Source organism: Bos taurus, chromosome 1 (genome assembly GCF_002263795.3).
Source record: "Bos taurus isolate L1 Dominette 01449 registration number 42190680 breed Hereford chromosome 1, ARS-UCD2.0, whole genome shotgun sequence".
Taxonomy (NCBI): domain Eukaryota; kingdom Metazoa; phylum Chordata; class Mammalia; order Artiodactyla; family Bovidae; genus Bos; species Bos taurus.
In genome coordinates, this window is record NC_037328.1 from 41048074 (window position 1) to 41071570 (window position 23497).

At 36.4% G+C, this 23497-nt stretch overlaps 1 protein-coding gene across 15 annotated transcripts in view; it reads left to right on the forward strand.

Moving 5' to 3' along the window:
* The window catches only part of EPHA6 (EPH receptor A6), a 1033311-nt gene that overhangs the window by 73815 nt on the left and 935999 nt on the right, over window positions 1–23497 (forward strand). For 13 of the 15 annotated variants that reach the window (XR_009494828.1, XM_010800991.4, XM_024994001.2 and 10 more), the window contains one exon: window positions 19937–20001. The exons of the other annotated variants lie outside the window; for them this stretch is intronic. Coding sequence is in view for 9 of the 13 variants with exons in the window: in XM_010800991.4 (XP_010799293.2) it covers window positions 19937–20001 (65 nt within the window). In the remaining 4 variants the exon portion in view is untranslated. Of the gene's footprint in view, window positions 1–19936; window positions 20002–23497 lie in introns of those variants that run through there. 15 annotated transcript variants of the gene reach the window in all.

Consider the following 23497-nt stretch of genomic DNA (forward strand, 5'->3'; position numbering starts at 1 on the left):
GATTGGGAAAGGAGTACATCAAGGTTGTATACTATCACTATCACCCTCCATATTTAACTTATATACAGAATATTTCATGTGAAGTGCTGGGCTGGTTAAATACAAGCTGGAATCAAAATTGCCAGGAGAAATATCAAAAACCTTGGATATGCAGATGACACCACCCTTATAGCAGAAAGTGAAGAAGAACTAAAGAGCCTCTTGATGAAAGTGAAGAGGAAAGCAAAAAAAATGACTTAAAACTCAAGTTCAGAAAACTAATATTATGGCATCCAGTCCCATCACTTCATGGCAAATAGATGGGCAAACAATGGAAAGAATGAGACACCTTATTTTGGGGGGCCAAAACCACTGCAGGTGGTGACTTTAGCCATGAAATTAAAAGATGCTTGCTCCTTGGAAGAAAAGCTCTGACCAACCTAGACAGCATATTAAAAAACAGAGACATTACTTTGCCAACAAAGGTCCATCTAGTCAAAGCTATGGTTTTTCCAGTAGTCATCTATGGATGTGAGAGTTGGACGATAAAGAAAGCTGAGCACGGAAAAATGGATGGATTTGAACTGTAGTGTTGGAGAAAATTCTTGTGAGTTCCATGGACTGAAAGGTTAACAAATATGTCAAGCCTAAAAGAAATCAGTCCTGAATATTCATTGGAAGGTCTAATGCTGAAGATGATGCTCCATTAGTTTGGCCACCTGATGCAAAGAACTGACTCATTGGAAATGACCCTGATGCTGGCCAGATTGAAGGCAGGAGGAGGAGGGGAGGACAGAGCATGAGATGGTTGAATCGCATCACCAACTCGATGGACTTGAGTTTGAGCAAGTTCCAGGAGCTGGTGATTGACAGGGAAGACTGACATGCTGCAGTCCATGGGTTTGCAAAGCATCAGACATGACTGTGTGAATGCACTGCCTGATTGATACTCTCTGCACCTGAAGTTTGAGAAGCACTATAGTCAACAAAAGCAAGACGGGGAGCTGACTGTGGCTAGGATCATGAACTCCTTATTGCAAAATTCAGAATTAAATGAAGAAAGTACAGAAATCACTAGACCATTCAGGTATGACCTAAATCAAATCCCTAACGATTATACAGTGGAAGTGACAAAGATTCAAGGGATTAGATCTGAAAGACAGAGTGCCTGAAAAACTATGGATAGAGGTTCATGACATTGTATAGGAGACAGTGATCAAGACCATTCACAAGAAAAAGAAATGCAAAAAGGCAAAATGGTTGTCTGAAAAGGCCTTACAAATACCTGAGATAAGAAGAGCAGCTAAAGGCAAAGAGAAAAGGAATACCCATCTGAATGCAGAGTTCCAAATAATAGCACAGAGATATAAGAAAGCTTTCTTCAGTGATCAATGCAAAGAAATAGAAGAAAGCAATAGAATGGGAAAGACTAGGGATCTCTTCAAGAAAATTACAGATATCAAGTGAATATTTCATTCAAAGATGGGCACAATAAAGGACAGAAATGGTATGAACCTAACAGAAGCAGAAGATATTAAAAAGAGCTGGCAAGAATACACAGAAGAACTATACCAAAAAAAAAAAAATCTTCATGACCCAGATAACCATGATGGTGTCATCACTCACCTAGAGCCAGACATCCTGGAATGTGGTCAAGTGGGACTTCGTATCACTACGAACAAAGCTAGTGGAGGTGATGGAATGCCAATTGAGCTATTTCAAATCCTAAAAGATCATGCTGTGAAAGTGCTGCACTCAATATGCCAGCAAATTTGGAAACCTCAGCAGTAGCCACAAGACTGGAAAAGTCAGTTTTCATTCCAATCTCAAAAAAATGCAATGCCAAAGAATGCTCAAACTACCACACAATTGCACTCATCTCATGTGTTAGCAAAGTAATGCTCAAAATTCTCCAAGCCAAGCTACATCAGTACATGAACTATGAACTTCCAGATGTTTAAACTGGATTTAGAAAAGGCAGAGGAACCAGAGATCAAATTGCTGTCATCTGTTGGGTCATAGAAAAAGCAAGAGAGCTCCAGAAAAATATCTACTTCTGCTTTGTTGACTTCACCAAAGTGTTTGACTGTGTGGATCACAACCAACTGTGGAAAATTCAAGAGATGGGAACACCACAGTACCTTACCTGTCTCCTGAGAAACCTGTGTGGAGGTCAAGAAACGACAGTTAGAACTGTACATTGAACAACAGACTGCCTCCAAATTGGGAAAAGAGTATTTCAAGTCTGTATATTGTCACTCTGTTTATTTAACTTACATGCAGAGTACATCATGCCAAATGACGGGCTAGATTAAGCTCAAGCTGGGATCAAGATAGCTGGAAGAAATATCAATAACATCAGATATTCAGATGACACCACTCTTATGACAGAAAGCAAAGAAGAATTAAAGAGTCTCTTGATGAAAGTGAAAGAGGAGAGTGAAAAAGCTGGCTTAAAACTCAACATTCAAAAAACAAAAACAATGTTATTTGGTTTCATGATCTTGCCAAGAAGATGGGGAAACAATGGAAACAGTGAGAGATTTTAGTTTCCTGGGCTCCAAAAATCACTGCAGATGGTGACTGCAGCCATGAAATTAAGACACTTTTCTTGACAGAAAAGCTATGAAAAACATAGACAGCATATTAAAAAGGAGAGACATCACTTTGCTAACAAAGGTCTGTCTAGTCAAAGTTATGGTTTTTCCAGTAGTCATGTATGGATGTGAGAGTTGTACCATAAAGAATGTTGAATGCTGAAGAAATGATAGTTTTGAACTGTGGTGTTGAAGAAGACTCTTGAGCATCCTTTGGACTGCAAGGAGATGAAACCAGTCAATCCTAAAGAAAATCTGTCCTGAATATTCTTTAGAAGGACTGATGCCTAAGCTGAAACTCCAAAGTTTGGCCACCTGATGCAAAGAACTGACTCATTGGAAATGACCCTGATGCTGGGCAAGATTGAAGGCCAGAGGAGAAGGGGACAACAGAGCGTGAGATGGTTGTATGGCATACCATCTCCACGGACATGAGTTTGAGCGAGCTCTGGGAGTTGGTGATGGACAGGGAAGCCTAGCGTGTTGCAGTCCATAGGGTCACAAAGTGTTGGACACAATTGAGCAACTGAACTGAACTGAACTATGGAAACTGTATATGCCTTGTACATAGTGTTCGAAATTCCAAAGTTGTTGTATATGAAAACTAAGTAGAAAACTTTTTGTTGTTTTTGTTTGTTTGTTTTTCAACACCATTCAAGAGCTTTATAATGGATAGATAATTTTTTTTAACTTTCTAAGTTGAGATAAATGTATTTAAAAAAGTAAAACAAGGTTACTCTTTTCTGATAATTTGGTAGTTTCCAAGGAATCTTGGATTTATAATTTGGTCTCTTGATATACTTACCTGCAGAGATGGAGATTCCCTGAGGAGACAAATCATCAGTGAATAAATAGTCCATCTCATTTATAAATTAGTCTCCTGTATGCCTGATTAGCAGGATTTAGTCTTCTAAACTATGATCACTCAGAATAATAAAAATTGAGCTTCTCAGACATGTCCTTGGATTCTGATGAATTCACTAAGTTTCTTAACATTTTACATTTCTTACCATAGTTTGTGTCGAGTAAACAATAAATTGAAACTGATAGATGTCTTATGAAAGCATGCTTGCTTTTGCTTAATTATACTTGGGAAACCTATGTTGAATAAAGTATTCTCCATTTGCCTAAATGTTAAAATTTCATTATCATTTCTATTGCATTTACTTCACTGCTCAGGATCCTGTTGATAAACACTACAACAATGGCACTTAATGATTTGCCTCCCAACAGGATAATGATTATAATGCCAGTTTTTTTTTTCTTTTATTTTTTTCTGCTAACAATATAGCTTCCATCTGTCATTCTTTTCTATATACTGAAGCCATGCTGCTCTTGGCATGGGTTACATTTGTAAATGTTTCATTTATGAACCATTCCTCACCCTGACTCCTCTGCAGTACAGAAATATGCCACAGAAGATCAGTTGTCTTGCAGTTCATTCATGAGCCTCTAAATCTGGCATCCCATTTGGTCTGTCATTTCCTCAATAGTTTCTAGCAGGAAGTTGTCCTACATAATCCTCATAGCTTTATTTATCAAATAATTATGCTAAATAGCTATTTAATTTGTATATAACAACTGGTTTTCTTAATATTTTGTCTTTACCTTTTTACTGTCCATTTCTCTTGTTATAGACTAATGTGTTCCACAGGCAATGTTACTTAACAAAATCCTCAGTACAGTTTAATTTATGATTCAGAAGACAACACACATTCTTTAGGCAGTCAAGGATGTTGAAATTATGATAAAAGAGTTAAAATTACATTTTTATTCAAATTATCCTTTTGTAGCATATCCCCAGAATGTATGTCATTATATGAACAGATTATCAAGTTTCATGACCTGACAACCATGTTTTGTAAGCAACTGACTGTGAAATGTTATTGTTCATAAACAATTTAGCTGATTTAGACAGGAGGCTTCAACATTGACAATTTAGTTGTACCATTTTTAGAGACAAAAGAAGCTAGAGTAATATTTTGGGGATCAGCAGGAGACCAGGTTGGGGAAACCTAAGGAAAAAATCATTGTCTTACATCCCTTTTGAACACTCATTGAGTACATCAACTAATAAGTTAAATTCAAAAGGCAAAGGAGAGACAGTCATCATCCATGAAACAATGAGCCAACTTTTGTTTTACTTTGTCTTTTTTTACATTCCATCCTAGTAGAGAAGCTAATAAGATTAGAGTGTGTTGAGAATCAGATTCTAAGGCTTAGAGAATTACTTGCTTGATTTAAGGCAGAGTTGCTGCTGCTGCTGCTGCTGTGTTGCTTCAGTCATGTCTGACTCTGTGCGACCCCATAGACGGCAGCCCACCAGGCTCCCCTGTCCCTGGGATTCTCCAGGCAAGAACACTGGAGTGGGTTGCCATTGTCTTCTCCGTTAAGGTAGAGTAACTCCCAGCAATTGGTAGAATAAGAATTTTTACTTACCTAAGTTTACAAAAGTACACAATAGTAAAGCCAGGTATAGAACCCAGGAAGTAAATAGAAGATATATTCTAAACAGAGAGTAATATCTTTGGAAATGATAGAAACTGGGGTTTTAGAGAGTAATATCTTTGGAAGTGATAGAAACTGGGGTTTTAGGAATTCTCTTTCAGAATATTTCTTTGAGGAGCTGCTTATGTAGTGTGATTTTAGATATACCATGAAGAAAAACTCAAGTTACTCTCACCAAAGGGAGCTGTAATCAGTTCAAATTTAAACTGAATAAATAAATAAGTAGGGTGGAAGGGATAAGGGGAAATGAGTATTAATAAGCACACTTATAAGGACTTCCTTGTAGCTCCAATGGTAAAGAATCCGCCTGCAATGCAGGAGACCAGGGTCCAATCCTTGGGTCGAGCAGTTTCTCTGGAGAAGGGAATGACAATCCACTCCAGTATTCTTGGCTGGAGAATCTCATGGACAGAGAATCCTGGTGGGCTACAGTCCATGGGGTCACAAAGAGTCGGACATGACTGAGCAACTAACACACACACATCTATGTGCTGTTTTAGTTAAGGTGTTTTCTTACTATGATAAATGCTTTCAGTGGGGCAGCAGATAGAGGAGGATGATGTGAACACTGTAATGTCAGAGATGGATATAGATGCAAGGGTTTGGATTCAGAGTGCAGCCTGAGGGCACTCTGTGATGAAAACGTAGAGGCCAGGTAAAGCAGAGCAAGGACTCCAAAAAGTACAGAAAACATCTTCTCACAATCCATTCTGGGTTCCATACAGACACCTACTCATTTTGTCCCTTAACCACATCTGAGAGAAATCATATATGATAAACTTCGACCTTCCCCAATACAAAATGAAGTTCAGTAGCCATTAAATTTCCTGCAGTGCCTGCCTTCCCACTAGTCCTGCACTGCTTTTCCAGTATTTAATTAAGAGTGCTTTTACCCAGGATATGAGTTTCTTGCCCATACTCATTCATTTGTTCATTCATTCACTTATTTTATTCAACAAATATATACACATACATGCACAGACCCTTCCTTTAAGGAGCTTGTATTATGTGGCAGAACTAACTTGTAAATTAATATAACTTTAGTGAAAGTCAATCAGTCATGTTTGACTCTTTGCAACCCCATGGACTATACAGTCCGTAGAATTATCCAGGCCAGAATACTGGAGTGGGTAGCCATTCCCTTCTCCCAGGGATCTTCCCGACCCAGAGATAGAACCAGCGTCTACTGCATTGCAGGCAGATCCTTTTCCAGCAGAACAAACAGGGAAGCCTTCTTTCAGTTCAGTTCAAGTCAGTCGCTCAGTCATGTCCGACTCTTTGTGACGCCATGAATTGCAGCACGCCAGGCCTCCCTGTCCATCACCAACTCCCAGAGTTCACTCAAACTCACGTCCATCGAGTCAGTGATGCCATCCAGCCATCTCATCCTCTGTCGTCCCCTTCTCCTCCTGCCCCCAATCCCTCCCAGCATCAGAGTCTTTTCCAATGAATCAACATTTCACATGACGTGGCCAAAGTACTGGAGTTTCAGCTTTAGCATCATCCCTTCCAAAGAACAACCTGGACTGATCTTGCAGTCCAAGGGACTCTCAAGAGTCTTCTCCAACACCACAGTTCAAAAGCATCAATTCTTTGGTGCTCAGCTTTCTTCACAGTCCAACTCTCACATCCATACTTGACCACTGGAAAAACCATAGCCTTGACTAGATGGACCTTTGTTGGCAGAGTAATGTCTCAGCTTTTGAACATGCTATCTAGGTTGGACATAACTTTCCTTCCAAGGAGTAAGCATCTTTTAATTTCATGGCTACAATCACCATCTGCAGTGATTTTGGAGGCCCCCCCCCCAAAAAAAAAAAAAAAAGTCTGACACTGTTTCCACTGTTTCCCCATCTATTTCCCATGAAGTGATGGGACCAGATGCCATGATCTTCATTTTCTGAATGTTGAGTTTTAAGCCAACTTTTTCACTCTCCTCTTTCACTTTCATCAAGAGGCTTTTTAGTTCCTCTTCACTTTCTGCCATAAGGGTGATGTCATCTGCATATCTGAGGTGATTGATATTTCTCCTGGCAATCTTGATTCCAGCTTGTGCTTCTTCCAGCCCAGTGTTTCTCATGATGTACTCTGCATAGAAGTTAAATAAGCAGGGTGACAATATACAGCCTTGACGTACTCCTTTTCCTATGTGGAACCAGTCTGTTGTTCCATGTCCAGTTCTAACTGTTGCTTCCTGACCTACATACAAATTTCTCAAGAGGCAGATCAGGTGGTCTGTATTCCCATCTCTTTCAAAATTTTCCAGAGTTTATTGTGATCCACATAGTCAAAGGCTTTGGCATAGTCAATAAAGCAGAAATAGATGTTTTTCTGGAACTCTCTTGCTTTTTCCCTGATCCAGCGGATGTTGGCAATTTGATCTCTGGTTCCTCTGTCTTTTCTAAAACCAGCTTGAACATCAGGAAAGTTCATGGGTCACGTATTGCTGAAGCCTGGCTTGGAGAATTTTGAGCATTACTTTACTAGCATGTGAGATGAATACAATTATGCGGTCATTTGAGCATTCTTTGGCATTGCCTTTCTTTGGGATTGGAATGAAAACTGACCTTTTCCAGTCCTGTGGCTACTGCTGAGTTTTCCAAATTTGCTGTCATATTGAATGCAGCACTTTCACAGCATCATCTTCCAGGATTTGAAATAGCTCAACTGGAATTCCATCATCTCCACTAGCTTTGTTCGTAGTGGTACTTCCTAAGGCTCAATTGACTTCAGATTCAAGGGTGTCTGGCTCTAGGTGAGTGATCACACCATCATAATTATCTTGGTCGTGAAGATCTTTTTTGTACAGTTCTTCTGTGTATTCTTGCCACCTCTTCTTAATATCTTCTTATCTTCTAAGAGGATATTAATAAGAAGCCTTCTTTATTTGGCTATAATTTCATTGGACGAAGATGAGAATGCTATCCTTATAAATTTTAATTTGCAAATTTGACAATACAATTATTGTTTTTATCTGGTACTGTTTTAATTCCTGATGATTAAAACTTAGATTAGAAAATGTTTACTTCTGATGTTTAAGTTTTAAAATCTCCCACTCTAAGTAAAACACTATGTTTCTCCTGACAAATTTAGTTTCCTGTATTTGGTACTACTTTGGAGAAGAGTACCCTTCAGGTTGGAAATTGTTATTTCTCTTCCTGTTGTCTACTGGGATTCTTTTCTACGGTCTGTTCATTCCTTGAGACTTCTTTAGAAACTGAGATAAGTGATCCAATTATTGACAGTTTTGATGGTGATGTTGATGTACTATTTGGTGTCCACCCTTTTAGAAAAGCAATTTGATTCTATACATTCTAGTAAATTGCTTCAGCCTTTCCTCTTTTGCACCTTCTAAATAAGGGCATTTTAATCTGTTTTACTATTTACATGTTTGAATAAACTATGGCATGTGAGTTGACATAAAAATCTAACAGTTGGAGTGAAAAAAATAATACCAGATACTCCTTTAGGGTAGACATTGTATCTTATAAACTTTCTATACCCTCCATTTGTTAATATAGAGTCTAAATATTGCAGAAACTCAATTCATATTTGTTGAAATAATATTAAAATATATTCATATAAAATCAAGTAAAATATTTTGACTATCATGTCCTAAAGAAGGAAGTAAATACTTTCTATCATGTCTATGTAAGTTTAATGGAGGAAAAAAACAATCTAGGAAAAAATTTTTTTCTTTTCCATTTTCGAGGAAAAAAAGATTATTTTTCACTCTTAAATTTTTCTTATAGTCCAGTAAAAGTCATTTTTTCCTTCTCAATGCAGAGCCACTTTGGTTTTAAGATAAGGGTTTCAATAGGTTTTTTTTATATTTTTCTTCCATTATATAGAAATGGTTTTGCAGTGAGATGTACAATACATTGTAGATGAGACTTCCAAATAAGTAGTCATAATCTCTTTTACCAGAGCTATAAAAACAAAGATTTAAGCTCCTTTCAGACATTGACTTTAATTAAAAAAAAAAAAAAAAGGGAAAATGTTCATTGCCACGGAAAACAAGTGAGAAGTGTGAGAAAGGAATGAACTAGAAACACAAGAAGCCTCTCTGATGCTGTGTAAGTGATGGGGAGGAAGTGTAGTGGTTTGAGCTAAGTGGAGTTTTTGAGTGAGTTTATGTTGTGAGTTTCTGTGAGAGATGAAAAAGATTATGTTTATGAAATATAAGATTAGAAAATGTAAGACTAAAACCAAGTAGTCTCTTCTACCTATTAAAACTTTGAAGCAGATGAAAATAATACTTCTACTAAATGAAGTTTTCAATACTTAGTTTCTTTATAGGTCAAAGAGTTGAAGATGTCAAAATGAAAGTATTATATATTGCTATTAATTTGTAACATACAAAATTTCCTTTCTTTTTTTTTTCCTTTAAGCCGGTAGATAATTGAACAATTTATGGGGAAAGCATGACTTGAGGTGACTCATTGATAAGTCTTAAAGACTTTGTTCAGGAGCCCAGAGGGAACAGACCAATATCTCTCAGTGACCTTGTGATGGATTTAGATCCACCCCTGGTTCTCCTTCGGTCTCTGTGGTAAGCCCTCCTGTCTAATGGCAGACTTAGAGATGATTATGGGACTGAAGCATATAAGTCTATGTCAAGCAGGATAACCATATAAGGTTTCTTTTGAGTAAACTAGGAGGGTGTGGAAGTAAGGATAGACATTATTTGTTATATTTTTAATCAACTGTTTACCATTCATTATTTGGATAAGATTTTTAGTGACAGTTCTTACTCATTTGTATAACTTGCCTTCTAAAGAGCAAACTAGCTTGAATTCTGTGCCCCGCGCCCCACTCCCTCCCTGCTTTTCTTCATTTAAAGTGATAAAGAAATTAGTTTCTAGTTATTATAGCTTATTTTTCCATCAGAACTAAAAAACAGTGATTTGTTTTCAAGAAGGGACAGAGACAAACGTTTGAACCTGCTTTCTGAAAAAGAAAAAAAAAAGATTATTTTCTATTAGAGTAGAAAGCTGAAGGTTGTGAGTTCACTTGTTCTAGACTGATTTTATTCTCTAATCTTGAGAAAGGTATTTAAAGTCTCTGTGGTCATATTACCTTCAAATTACCTATTCATATTACCTATTCAAATAGGATTTGCAAACTCTCACCTAGGGTAGACAAAATAACCATGAATAGCACCTGTATTAAAAACAAACAAGCAACAAGAAAAATAGTAAAGCTGTGACAAAACAAAATGCTGTAAGTATACTTAATGAACAAGTATTGATCTCAGTTTCTAGATAAAAGTACTTTGTTATTAATATATAAGAAGGAATGAGTCTCGGAAAATGTCAATATTTAGAGGGAGATACTAAGGGGTAAACATAATAATCCTATGTTTACTTAAAGCAATCTGTGTTTGATTTATTTTTAGAAATTAAATATTGATTCTGACTCTCTGTGAGGGTAAAAACCCATAGTATCTGAAAGTTAAAACTGATTTTTTGCCAAACACATGCAGTTATGTCAAAACATTAGTTAATATGGTAACCTAAATGCCAGTGTAAAATAGGATTTAAGCAGGTTGATATTGAAGTAGACGACTGCTGTTTATAGATAGGTGGATATTAATAGATATAGATCCCTACATGCTTATGTATCTGTGCCTATAATTCAAATTATTCTGTGATTGTTTTATATCTGGTCATGATGTCAGAATTTTTCCCTTATTTTACCTATGTTATGGGAGATGGTAAGTGTGTTACAGTCAATGGAACATGGAACTAACTAAAATCTCTACTAACTTGTTACTAAGTGACTTTATCTTTCTGGGTCTTTGTAAGAAGTCTGTTGGAGAAAATTCTAAACCAGTGTTTACCGCTGTATGAATGTTTAAAAATACTGATAAATCTTTGGACTCGATTCACATATCATTAACTTGAATTTTTATAGTAAAACTATCCTGAAACAATAACTACTTTCTTAGTGGGTTGATTGATCTCTTATTGTTTAATTTTTCAAAATGCTATATTAAATAAAATCTCTTCATTTTTTATTGTACAGTTGAAATGAAGATGATCTTCTATTATATACTGTAAACCTATACGCTAATTGTTTTTTAAAAAATAGCTTTATAAAATTAATTAATTTATTTTAATTGGAGGCTAATTACAATATTGTCGTGGTTTTTGACATACATTGACATGAATCAGCCATGGGTGTACATGTACTCCCCATCCTGAACCCCCATCCCACCTCCCTCCACATCCCATCTCTCAGGGTCATCCCAGTGCACCAGCCCTGAGCACCCTGTATCATGAATCCAACCTGGACTGGAGATCTGTTTCACATATAATAATACACATGTTTCAGTGCTATTCTCTCAAATCATCCCACCCACACCTTTTCCCACAGAGTCCAAAAGACTGTTCTTTACATGTGTGTCTCTTTTGCTGTCTCGCACATAGGGTCATCATTACCAACTTTCTAAATGTTTTTAAATTAATATATCTTAAATTTAGTGAAAGGAATATAAAGATTCAATAAATTATCCAAAGGAAAGAAATTAACATTGAGCTTTTTAATGTTGGGTACTTATTACTCTCACATTTAATCCAGTGCTATCAACCTTGTCTTTGTCATTTGATATCTTCTTTTAACTACAATAACATTTTCTTCTCCAACTGTGGTGTTGGAGAAGACTCTTGAGAGTCCCTTGGACTGCAAGGAGATCCAACCAGTCCATTCTGAAGGAGATCAGCCCTGGGATTTCTTTGGAAGGAATGATGCTAAAGCTGAAACTCCAGTACTTTGGCCACCTCATGTGAAGAGTTGACTCACTGGAAAAGACTCTGATGCTGGGAGGGATTGGGGGCAAGAGGAGAAGGGGATGACAGAGGATGAGATGGCTGGATGGCATCACTGACTCGATGGACGTGAGTCTGAGTGAACTCCGGGAGTTGGTGATGGACATGGCAGCCTGGCGTGCTGCGATTCATGGGGTCGCAAAGAGTCAGACACGACTGAGCAACTGATCTGATCTGATCTGATCTGATCATTTTCTTATAACTTCCAAAGAATGAGTAAAGGGAGCACTAATAAATTAAGAGATATTTTCAGAGAAAGATATGCTAGAGATTTATTTCTGAAAGTTGATAGGGAAATTGTACATAGTTTAACCTATTCTATGCATTATGTTGCTTATTAAATGAAATAAACATTTTAAAACTTTAGTTTGATACCATCAACCTACTACTTTTATGTATTGTTAGTTTATCCAGTTTCTCATTTATTACGATATGAATACATAATTATATTTTCATGTGTAACCCCTAAACAAATCACTGGTGTTAATCTTACCATATTTAAAATCGTGCTAATAAATAAAAAATTATAGATTATTTAGTTTTACTGAAATTAATATTGAGATGGTGTTCTTTTTCTCCCTCAGTTTAGAGTATTTTTGCACTCTAGTAGGGACCAGATCGGAGAAGGCAGTGGCAACCCACTCCAGTACTCTTGCCTGGAAAATCCAATGGACGGAAGAGCCTAGTAGGCTGCAGTCCATGGGGTAGCGAAGAGCCGGACACGACTGAGCGACTTTACTTTCACTTTTCACTTTCATGCATCAGAGAAGGAAACGGCAACCCACTCCAGTGTTCTTGCCTGGAGAATATTAGGGACTGTGGAGCCTGGTGGGCTGCTGTCTGTGGGGTTGCACAGAGTCGGACACGACTGAAGCAACTTAGCAGCAGCAGCAGCAGCAGCAGCAGCAGGGACTAGATAACTTTTATTTAAAGCCAGCAGGAGGAGCTCTCACCTTGCTGGGTCCAATGTAATTAGTATGCCTGCAAAATCTGAGTTTGTGGGGTTTTTGTCTATGAGCAACTGATAAAATTTAAACATATGTCACATGTAATGGTGTTAAAAATAAAAATAAATCCTTAGTTTTATTTTGATATTAATGCATCCTTCACCTGTCAGGAATGCAAATTTGAAATTTTGCTGTTCTTATGAATTTTTAGAAAGTATGATTGCAGTTTAATGAGGAAGATAAAGCAGTTATGTAAATCTTGTTTCATGAAGCTACTAATAAACAAAAAAGGTGCTCTTAAGGATCTTCACTGTTGTAGATATGTACAGATTTTCTTTTTTGTTGTTTATTTTGAAATGATTATATTTCAGTTTAAAAATTATAAATATTTTAAGAATTGAGCAGCCCAAATATATTTTAAAAAATAATTACCTCAGTTAATTGATTAATTATTTTGACAGTCTATGAAAAAGAAATCTTCATTGGTAGACTTCAATATTAGGGAGTTTTATACTCTGTACTCCAATAAACTCCCTAATTTAAATGTCATGATACCAATAATGCTTCTGTAGAACCCATTGATGAGAAAAGTAGGATATAAACTTATCTAGATTTGGAATCAGGAAAGTAAATGGTGATTTTTCTCTGCATCTACAAAAATAAAAAGAAAAACAAATAATGGAAGTAAGAAAACACTATAAATTTTTAAAGGAGTAGTCTAGCATCGGCTTCCCTGATAGCTTAGTTGGTCTGGTCAAGAATCTGCCTGCAATGCAGGAGATCCTGGTTTGATTCCTGGGTGGGGAAGATCTGCTGGAGAAGGGATAGGCTACCCACTCCAGTATCCTTGAGCTTTGCCTGTGGCTCAGCTGGTAAAGAATCCACCCACAATGCAGGAGACTTGGATTTGATCCCCGTGCTGGGAAGATCCCCTGGAGAAGGGAACAGCTACCCAGTCCAGTATTATGGCCTGGAGAATTCCATGGACTGTGTAGTCCATGGGGTTGCAAAGAGTCGGACACGACTGAGTGACTTTCTTACTTCCTTATTCTAGCATGAATCTCCTTGGTTGGAATCACTTTGTGATCCTAGGGAAAATATGTAAGCTCTCTGAGCCTTAGTTTTCTCACCTGTAACTTGAGCATTAAAAAAAAAGAAAGAAAAGAAAAGAATTTATAGGACAGTGTGAGATTCCTTGAAGAAGGAAACATATAAACCATCCTTCCTATATGTATGTGTGCTGTCACTTCAGCCGTATCCAACTCTCTGCGACCCCATGGACTGGAGCCTACCAGGCTCTTCTGTTCATGGGATTTTTGAGGCAAGAATACTGGAGTGGATTACTGTGCTGTTCTCCAGAGAATCTTCCTGACCCAGGGATCAAACCCATGTCTCTTATGTCTCCTGCAGTAGGAGGCAGGTTCTTTATCACTAGCACCAACTGGGAAGCCTATCTGACTGATTTAGTATCATTACTTAATCAGCCTGCTAGGGAAAAAATGCAGAGAAGGCGATGGCACCCAACTCCAGAACTCTTGCCTGGAAAATCCCAGGGATGGGGAAGCCTGGTTAGCTGCTGTCTATGGGGTCGCACAGAGTCAGACACGACGGAAGCGACTTAGCAGCAGCAGCAGCAGCAGGGAAAGAATGAGCTTCCAAGTGGCTTAGTGGTAAAGAATCTGCTGCAACGCAGGAGATGAGACACGGGTTCAATCCACGCAAGGTCCCCTAGAGTAAGAAATGGCAACTCACTCGAGTATTCTTGCCTGGAAAATCCCATTGACAGAGGAGCCTGCTAGGTTCCAGTGTATGGGGTCACAAATAGTCAGACATGAATGATGTATTCCAAAATATAAATGTGTTAAATGAATAACATTAAATTTTTTAGTGCCCCAAAGTAGATTCTGCTATTACACATTTCTGAATTCTTTTCTATAGTATATTGTTGTTTATTTGCTAAATTGTGTCCTACTCTTTTGTGACCCCATGGATTATAGTCTGCTAGGCTCCTCTGTCCGTGGAATTTCCTGGGCAAGAATACAGGAGTCGGTTGCCATTTCTTTCTCCATTGGCAGGTGGATTCTTTACCACTGACTTGGAGAAGGAAATGGCAACCCACTCCAGTGTTCTTGCTTGGAGAATCTCAGGGACGGGGGAGCTTGTTGGGCAGCCATCTATGGGGTCGCACAGAGCTGGACATGACTGAAGCAACTTAGCAGCAGCAGCAACATGTATATACCAAAAATAAAATTATATTCATTTGATAACTTAAGCCTGGAGTTTGAATATTTATTATGACTTCAGATTTTTTCTCTAATATGTGAGAGCATTATTTTTATACTGAATGAACCCAAATACCATCAAGTACCATTTTGTGAATTTGCATGTGTGTGTTTATGTATGTGTGTGTGTGTGTGTGTGTGTGTGTATGCATTGTACTTTCTTTTACTTGTAGGCTTGTTAGAATTATATGTTAATATGGTGTAAATGAAGCTATAAAGAAGGCCTTTTTAAAAGCTCTAACCCTTTATGTGTGTTTTTTTTTTATCTCTTTACATGATATTAGCAGCATTGGAAGTCATTAGCTAAATATATTAATTCATTAAGGACAGAAAATGTTGTAGCCTAATTTGATCATTCCTTCTTCATTTATTAACTCAAATATTTCAATACGATGAATGTTCCTTCATTAACTATTTATTTATAAATAGTTCATATATAAAAAACAAAGTAAGTATTTTATTCTTTTCAGATTTTTTAACAGTTTTTAAAATAATGGCTTCCTAGTGCACTGCAAAATATATTAGTAGGTATATTTTATCATTATGAATGCATTTAAGTATACTTGAAGTGTTTCAGTCCCTTATAGTCATTAATCTTGTGTATGTTCAAATTATCTATTTTTAGCTAGTGGAAGTTTAAGCCAGTTGGTTCTTGAGTCCTTTTTACATGCCCCTAGTAAACACTGATATATTCCTTGATTTGGTGTAAGGACTATAAAACACCACCAACGAAGTAATTTTACAAAACATAAAAAAATAAATGGAACCTTGATCTGGTCAAGCCACTTAATATATCTACCAATTTAAAGAAAATACAGAGAATGGGGAAGTATGTTCAGTGATTTCTCACAAAAGGGAAAATCTAGAATGTGTGGTAAAACTACCTTTGTAGGTCAAATTTTTTTCTAGTAAATTTTATTTCATTTAGTGAAAAAGATAACTGACTAGTTAAAACAGCAATGAGATACTATTGTACATCTGTTAGAATGCCTTAAAAAAAAAAAAAAAAAAGAAAACTGAATAGTACCAAGATCTGGTAAAGATGTAGAACAATTGGAAAATCATACATTCTACTAAAGGGAATGTAAAACTATACAGCCATTTTGGAAACCAGTTTGACAGTTTCTTAAAAAATAAACATTCTCTATGTAACTCAGTAATTGCTATTTACAATGGAGAAATGAAAACTTCGGTTTGTATAAAAATCTGTACATGAAAATTCATCAGCTAGGGAATTCCATTCTATATAATACTTTTCAGCAATAAAAAGGGACTGAGTGTTCAGTGTATAAATTGATACACATAGTGACATAAATGAATCTCAAATGTGTTATGCTGAGCGAAAGAAAGCAGGCTCAAAAATCATCATATGATGTCATCCTACGTATGATTTCAGTCATTCAACATTCTGGGAAAGTGAAAATCAAGGGAGAAGTCAGATTAATGGTTTCTGGGGATTATTGAGGGGCCTGGATTTACCATAAAGGATCACATAGAAAGTTTTGATGGTGATGGAAATATTCTATAGCTTGATTGTAGTGGTAGTTACATGATATTGGAGTTTGTCACAATACCTAGAAATGCTCATTTAAATAGGCTGAATTTTATTGTAAGTAAATCATACCTCAGTAAATCTAACTTAAAAAAAAGGAAAAAGTGGGGGCATATAAAATAAAAAAAAATGAAGAGAACACAACCTCATTGTAATGTATGGACTTATTTAGATCTTGATTTTCTGTTAAAATAAGTTGGGACCATAGGAATATTGAACACTGACTGGATATTTGATGATATTAATTAATACATACTATTTATAGTAATGGATCAAGATATTATAGTTATATTAAGAGGAATCTTTACCTTATATATAAATACTGAAATTTTTACAGATGAAATTAGATGATTACTAGAATTTGCTTCAAAGAAATCTTGCAGTAAGAGTAGGTATGCAAGTATAGATGGAATAAGATTGGCTATAGGTTTGTAACAATTGAGGCAGGGTAATTAATACAATGAGAGTTCATTGTACTGTTTTCTCCATATTTTAAAGTTTTGAGAATTTTGCATAATTAAAATTAAATGATTGCAGCTCAGTTTTACAAATATATGCTTAGTGAATATATTGGAAGAATATTCTGCAATGAGCATGTAGAGTTTATCCTAGAACTTTAAGCAGTGTTTCATACTAAAAATCAATAAAGTATACAGTCATTCAAATAAAAAAAAATCTCAGAATCCTTACCATAAACACCAAACAACAGATGCCAAATAACACATTTCCAATGGCACCTTTTTAAACTACTAAAAACCCTCCACTTTCTTAGCTAGATAAAGTAAAACTTGAGATACCAAAGCACTGTTTCTTACTGTTTGGTCCATGACCTTACTGGGGATTTGATGATAGAAGTTAAAAATATGGGTCGTATGTAAAGGTGAAACTCCCAATACTTTGGCCACCTGATGTGAAGGACTGACTCACTGGAAAAGACCCTGATGCTGGGAAAGACTGAAGACAGAAGGAGAATAGGACAACAGAGGATGAGATGGTTGTATGGTATTACTGACTTGATGGACATGAGTTTGAGCAAGCTCCAGGTGTTGGTGATGGACAGGGAAGCCTGGCGTGCTGTAGTCAATGGGGCCTCAAAGAGTCGGACACAACTGAGCAACTGAACTGAACACATTAACTTGGTGGAAACACTACCAAAATACTCCCCAATTGATCTCCATTTATGTTTCTAGACTCATTTCTGTTCTCTTAATTCCCCTAAATATTTTCCACTCCTACTTCCCACTCCAGCAACTGAGAACTAATTTAGTTATAACTCAGTGACTTTATAGAAGGTATTCTTTTTTTTTTTTAATTTTATTTTATTTTTAAACTTTATTGTATTAGTTTTGCCAAACATCAAAACGAATCCGCCACAGGTATACATGTGTTCCCCATCCTGAACCCTCCTTCCTCCTCCCTCCTCCCTCCCCATACCCTCCCTCTTGGTCGTCCCAGTGCACCAGCCCCAAGCAAGGTATTCTAAAATAAATTTGTTTCTCAGCACATGTGATTAAAGACCCCTTCATCATAGCCCAGACCAAATTGCATTTCGTTTATGAAATCATCTCAGACCTCCGTGCCAGCCTTTTTGTTGTTGTTGTTCAGCTGCTAAGTCATGTCTGACTCTGAAACCTCATGGACTACAGCATGCCAGGCTTCCCTGTCCTTCACTATTTCCCAGAATTTGCTCAAACTCATATCTACTGTGTTGATGATGCCATCCAACCATCTCATCCTCTGTTGTCCCTTTCTCCTCCCGCCTTCACTCTTTCCCAGCATCAGTGTCTTTTCCAGTGAATCAGTTCTTTGCATCAAGTGGCCAAAGTATTGGAGATTCAGCTTTAGCACCAGTCCTTTCAATGAATATTCAGAGTTGACTTCCTTTAGGATTGATTGGTTTGATCTCCTTGCAGTCCAAGCGACTCTCAAGGGTCTTCTCCAGCACCACAGTTTGAAAGCATCAATTCTTGGGTGCTCAGCCTTCTTTAAGGCCCAACTCTCATATCCATTCAGACTTAGCCTAATTTAATTGTTCAGCTATTGTATAGTCTACAATTTTAGACTTTAAGAGAATATGTCCTGATTATTTGTTTTTATGTCTTCCCAACCAGATTATGAGTTACTTTTGGTCAGGGAAAAAGGTATATGTTTTTTGTTTTGGCTTTTACTTCCTTTAGCAGTAAGTATACTAGCATATACAATAAAAAGATATGAGTTTATTCAAAATGAGTTGCCAGTCATATACAAGACAACACAGAAAGAAAATATACAGACCTGCTTTAAATTTTTTCTTTCTTTAATATGGTAAAAAAAGAGACTATTTTTATAAATGAGAGGGAAAGAAAGGTAGTCATTTCACTGTTGGTCTGCAAAGTGGCCCCATACTCACATGGGGCAAGGACAGAGCAAAGGAAGGAGCAGATCACTCCAGATTGGTAGGTGGCAGGTTTAATAAGTAGTCTTATATGTACAAGACTTGTTTTGTGCAGCTGCCAAACAAGTAGGCCTCTACCCCTTGACCACCAGAGTCCTAGAGGTCTCAACAGGGTTTAGTCATATGCACAATACAGATAGTTTCAGCAGCACCTTACCCTCTCAAGGCTCTGCCCTTAGAACAGCTACCGCTGTGGGAATGATAGGAAGAGTGTACATTCTAAGGACAGGTGAGGAGCTCAAGAGCCTCCCATCCATTGGTCAGGTCCTGCTTATAGGTCATCTGGTGGTTGTATTCTCGCTTACCTCTTCCAACATTTATCATTTTTACTAAAAATGACTGTGTTAGTTCTGTTATTCCATTTCATTTAGTGTTGTTAAGCACACGTTTCTTATTTTAAAATTAATGTATAACTACCACATTCATTTTATATTTACCTAGTGGCTCAGCTGATAAAGAATCCACCAGCAATGTGGGAGACCTGGGTTTGATCCCTGGGTTGGGAAGATCCCCTGGAGAAGGGAACAGCTACCCACTCCAGTATTCTGGCCTGGAGAATTTCATGGACTGTATAGTCCCTGGGGTCACAAAGAGTCAGACACAACTGAGCGACTTTCACTTTCACTATAATTATTATATATTAAGCTTTAGTATTTATAAATAATTTTACCTAGGTCATGCAACTTATTAAAGCTAATTCAAAGAATAATAATAAAGGTAGTTGACAGTGATTTAAGTAACTAGTTTCTACTTAAGTCAATTAAGAAGTTCATGCAAGAATTTTTTTTGTTGTTTATTTGCTTCCAGTTGTGTTGCTTGATACAACAACTGTGCTGGGAGAGCTAGGATGGAAAACATATCCATTAAATGGGGTAAGTTTAAATATCTTTCAAAATTGTTATTCTGCTGGGTTTTTAGGGTGTATTATAATAGTTAAAATTGTTCAATGTTTTGAGTATGAATTTCAGCATAAAACTTAAATCCTATGGAAAAGATTAAAATACAATTAAAGCTAGTAATCAGTGGAATGATATATAAAAATGCTTTCTTCTAAATTAGTAATTGTTCTTTAATATATTGTTTATATATAGTAGTATTAGAATAGTGCCCATATAAATATTTTCTTTAAAAATAAATGTTTTCTGTGTATATGTTAAATTTGGTAACCTCATTGAATATTTGTATGTAAACAACTTTAGATTATCCTAGCATAAGTCAATTTTACAGATGCCATTTGGTGTTCATTAGGAAATATGAATCTTCTAAAGTACTATGCATCTTTTGAACTTTTCACAAAGGAACATATGGTTAGATTTTTGTTAGCAGAGTGTAGTTGCTTTTGAAAGGCTTATAAGGGTGCATAATTTACTAAGTACAGTTTTGCGGGTATTGACATCATTTTAGCTATGGTTGTACTTGACTTTTTACATGTTTTGATATATTTTGCCTCATTTTCACATTTAGTTTATTTCTACATTTTTTATTTAAAGCTAAAATAAAAGGGTGATTTGTGATGCTTTTTACCTTGATTTTGTCTGTTAAAACAAATCTTCAACAATGGAGGCAGTCAGTTGTTTCTAGATATACTTGGATTAGCTTTTGTTCCTTTTCTTAGGAATTGTATTTTTCTCATTCATGACATTCTCCCTGATACTATTCTACATTGCTTTTTTCTGTTAAATATATAAATTTAAATCTGAGAGAAGTTGACCCAAATTTTTTTGTTTTTAGAATCATTAGAATAATGCTATTTGAGTTTGACCTTTATGTCAGGAGTTATTCAACAGTCATTCATTAAATTTTTATTTTCAAATAAAAATTCCTGTAAGAGTTTAATCTTTCTTTGTTTAACAGGTTTTTTGTTTCTTTAGATTTGTTTGTTTATAGCCTGTGTTTTTACTATTTCTGAAGTTTTAATCTAATAGAGTTCTTGTCAAGCCATTTGTGAGAATGTGTCTTTTAAACTAAGATTATGCTTGTACCTTCATTATCTTATTTTCATTAAAATGAATATGCATCAGTATTCATTGAATGTAGTTAGTATATTAATCACAGTTACTTTGAAGTGAATAAAGCTTCTTTTCTAGAATATCTTTCCAAGATATATATCTTTTTCTCAGTAGATAAAGTAACTTATAAAGACTTAAAAATGATTAAGTAGTCTATAAGCCCCACTTTTTCATTTTCTGAATAAAATGACAATGTTAGCAGTCATACTATCACTGATTTTATGTAATCATAGCCAAAGAATCATATGAGGAACAGCAGGAGTTGTGCCCCTGCTCTGGTGAGTGTGTTTGGCTTGATCACAGGGCTGCATTTCGTAATGCAAAGTGGTAACTAGGAGACATAGGGACTTACAGAGTTACAAATAAACTTACTACTATCATTCTTGTAATGATTCTGTCATAGGTGTTATGAATTAGGAATTTTCTATGTCTGGTTTATTATATACAGAGAGGGCAGAGTTGTCTGAAAAATTATGTTTATTTCATAGTTTTCTATTTGCCAGACACTGCTCTGAGAATTTTATCCTTTTATTTTTCACAATGGCCCTATGAGATTTGTCTTAGTTCCATTTCCCTGTAGGAGAAACCCAGTATTAAGGAGAATAAGGAACAAAAGATATCAAGAATTTATAGGCCAGGTAGTGAGTGATGTACTTCAATACATGCTGCATTATTTCTGACTCTAGTGCCTGTATACTTATGATGGCCCTGCAAACAGAGGAGGATTGGAAACTATGAAAAGCCAGTTACTTACGTGTGCTATTTGCATAATTGATTCAGATTTTTTTATCCCCTTGATAAACATAATGCTAAACTGAAATGTGCATTTTGGGCGCCAACCAAGAATGAGCAGGCAAAGAGAGAAAGAAGAAGGAAAAAACTACAGTAGAAAATAAATATGATAGAGTAAGGTAGCAAAGGAAAAGATGGTTAAAAATTCATTGAGCATTTTACCACATGCTAGGCTTTGTTCAAAGCACTTTACTCACATGAGTCCTAGAAATCAAGTATAAATTTTCTCTATTGAAAGATGTGAACCTGAGGTACATTAAATAACTTCTACATGGTCACAGAGCGAGGAAGTAATTCAGCAAAATTTCTAAGCCAAACATATTTTAATCTTCACATGTATCTGTGGTCATTTCACAGCTCACTGCTTTTTATTTAAGATTCTGCCAAGTAAAGATAAAGGGCAATGACCAATACATATAGACTACAGAGGGAAAAGTAATACAAGGATTCAGACGTTAAAAAGTAACCTGAATACTCAATTACCTTGGGATATCACTGATGGGATAAGCTATATTACTTTTAGATTATCACCCAGATAATAATGCATATACGGACAATGTCAGTGGTAGGATTTCTTTAAAATTGGAGCACATGGACATATTTTGTAAGAGATATGGACAAAGCTTCATGAATTAGATAAAATAAAGGTGAATCAAGGGAAATAGTAAAATGGATAGACATTAGTAAATTTTAAAGAAAATACACAACTTAAGTTTCTCTTTTAATGAAGAGAATAGGTTACTGACAAGATTGGAGCTTTCATTTCAGTCAATCAGTCATGTCCGACTCTCTTCGACCCCATGGACTACAGCATGCCAGGCTTCCCTTGTCCATCCCCAACTCCCAGAGCTTGCTCAAACTCATGTCTATCACTTTGGTGGTGCCATCCTACCATCTCATCCTCTAATGTCGCCTTGTCCTCCCGCCTTCAGTCTTTCCCAGCATCAGGGTCTTTTCCAGTGAGTTGGTTCTTCACATCAGGTGGCCAAAATATTTGAGTTTCAGCTACAACATCAGTCTTCCAATGACTATTCAGGACCAATTTCCTTTAGGATTGACTGGTTTGATCTCTGTGCAGTCCAAGGGACTCTCAAGAGTCTTCTCCAACACCACAGTTCAAAAGCATCAATTCTTCAGCACTCAGCTTTCTTTATAGTCCAACTCTCACATACATACATGACTACTGGAAAAACCATAGCTTTGACTAGATGGGCCTTTGTTGGCAAAGTAATGTCTCTGCTTTTGAATATGCTGTCTAGATTGGTCATAACTTTTCCTCCAAGGAAAAAAATGTCCTAATTTCATGCCTGCAATCACCATCTGCAGTGATATTGGAGCCTCAAAAAATAAAAGTTTCTGACTGTTTCCATTGTTTCCCCATCCATTTGCCAGGAAGTGATGGGACCAGATGCCATGATCTTAGTTTTCTGAATGTTGAGTTTTAAGCCAACTTTTTCACTCTTTCACTTTCATCAAGAGGCTCTTTAGTTCTTCTTCACTTTCTGCCATTAGGATGTTGTCACCGGTGTATCTGAGATTATTGATATTTCTCCTGGCAATCTTGATT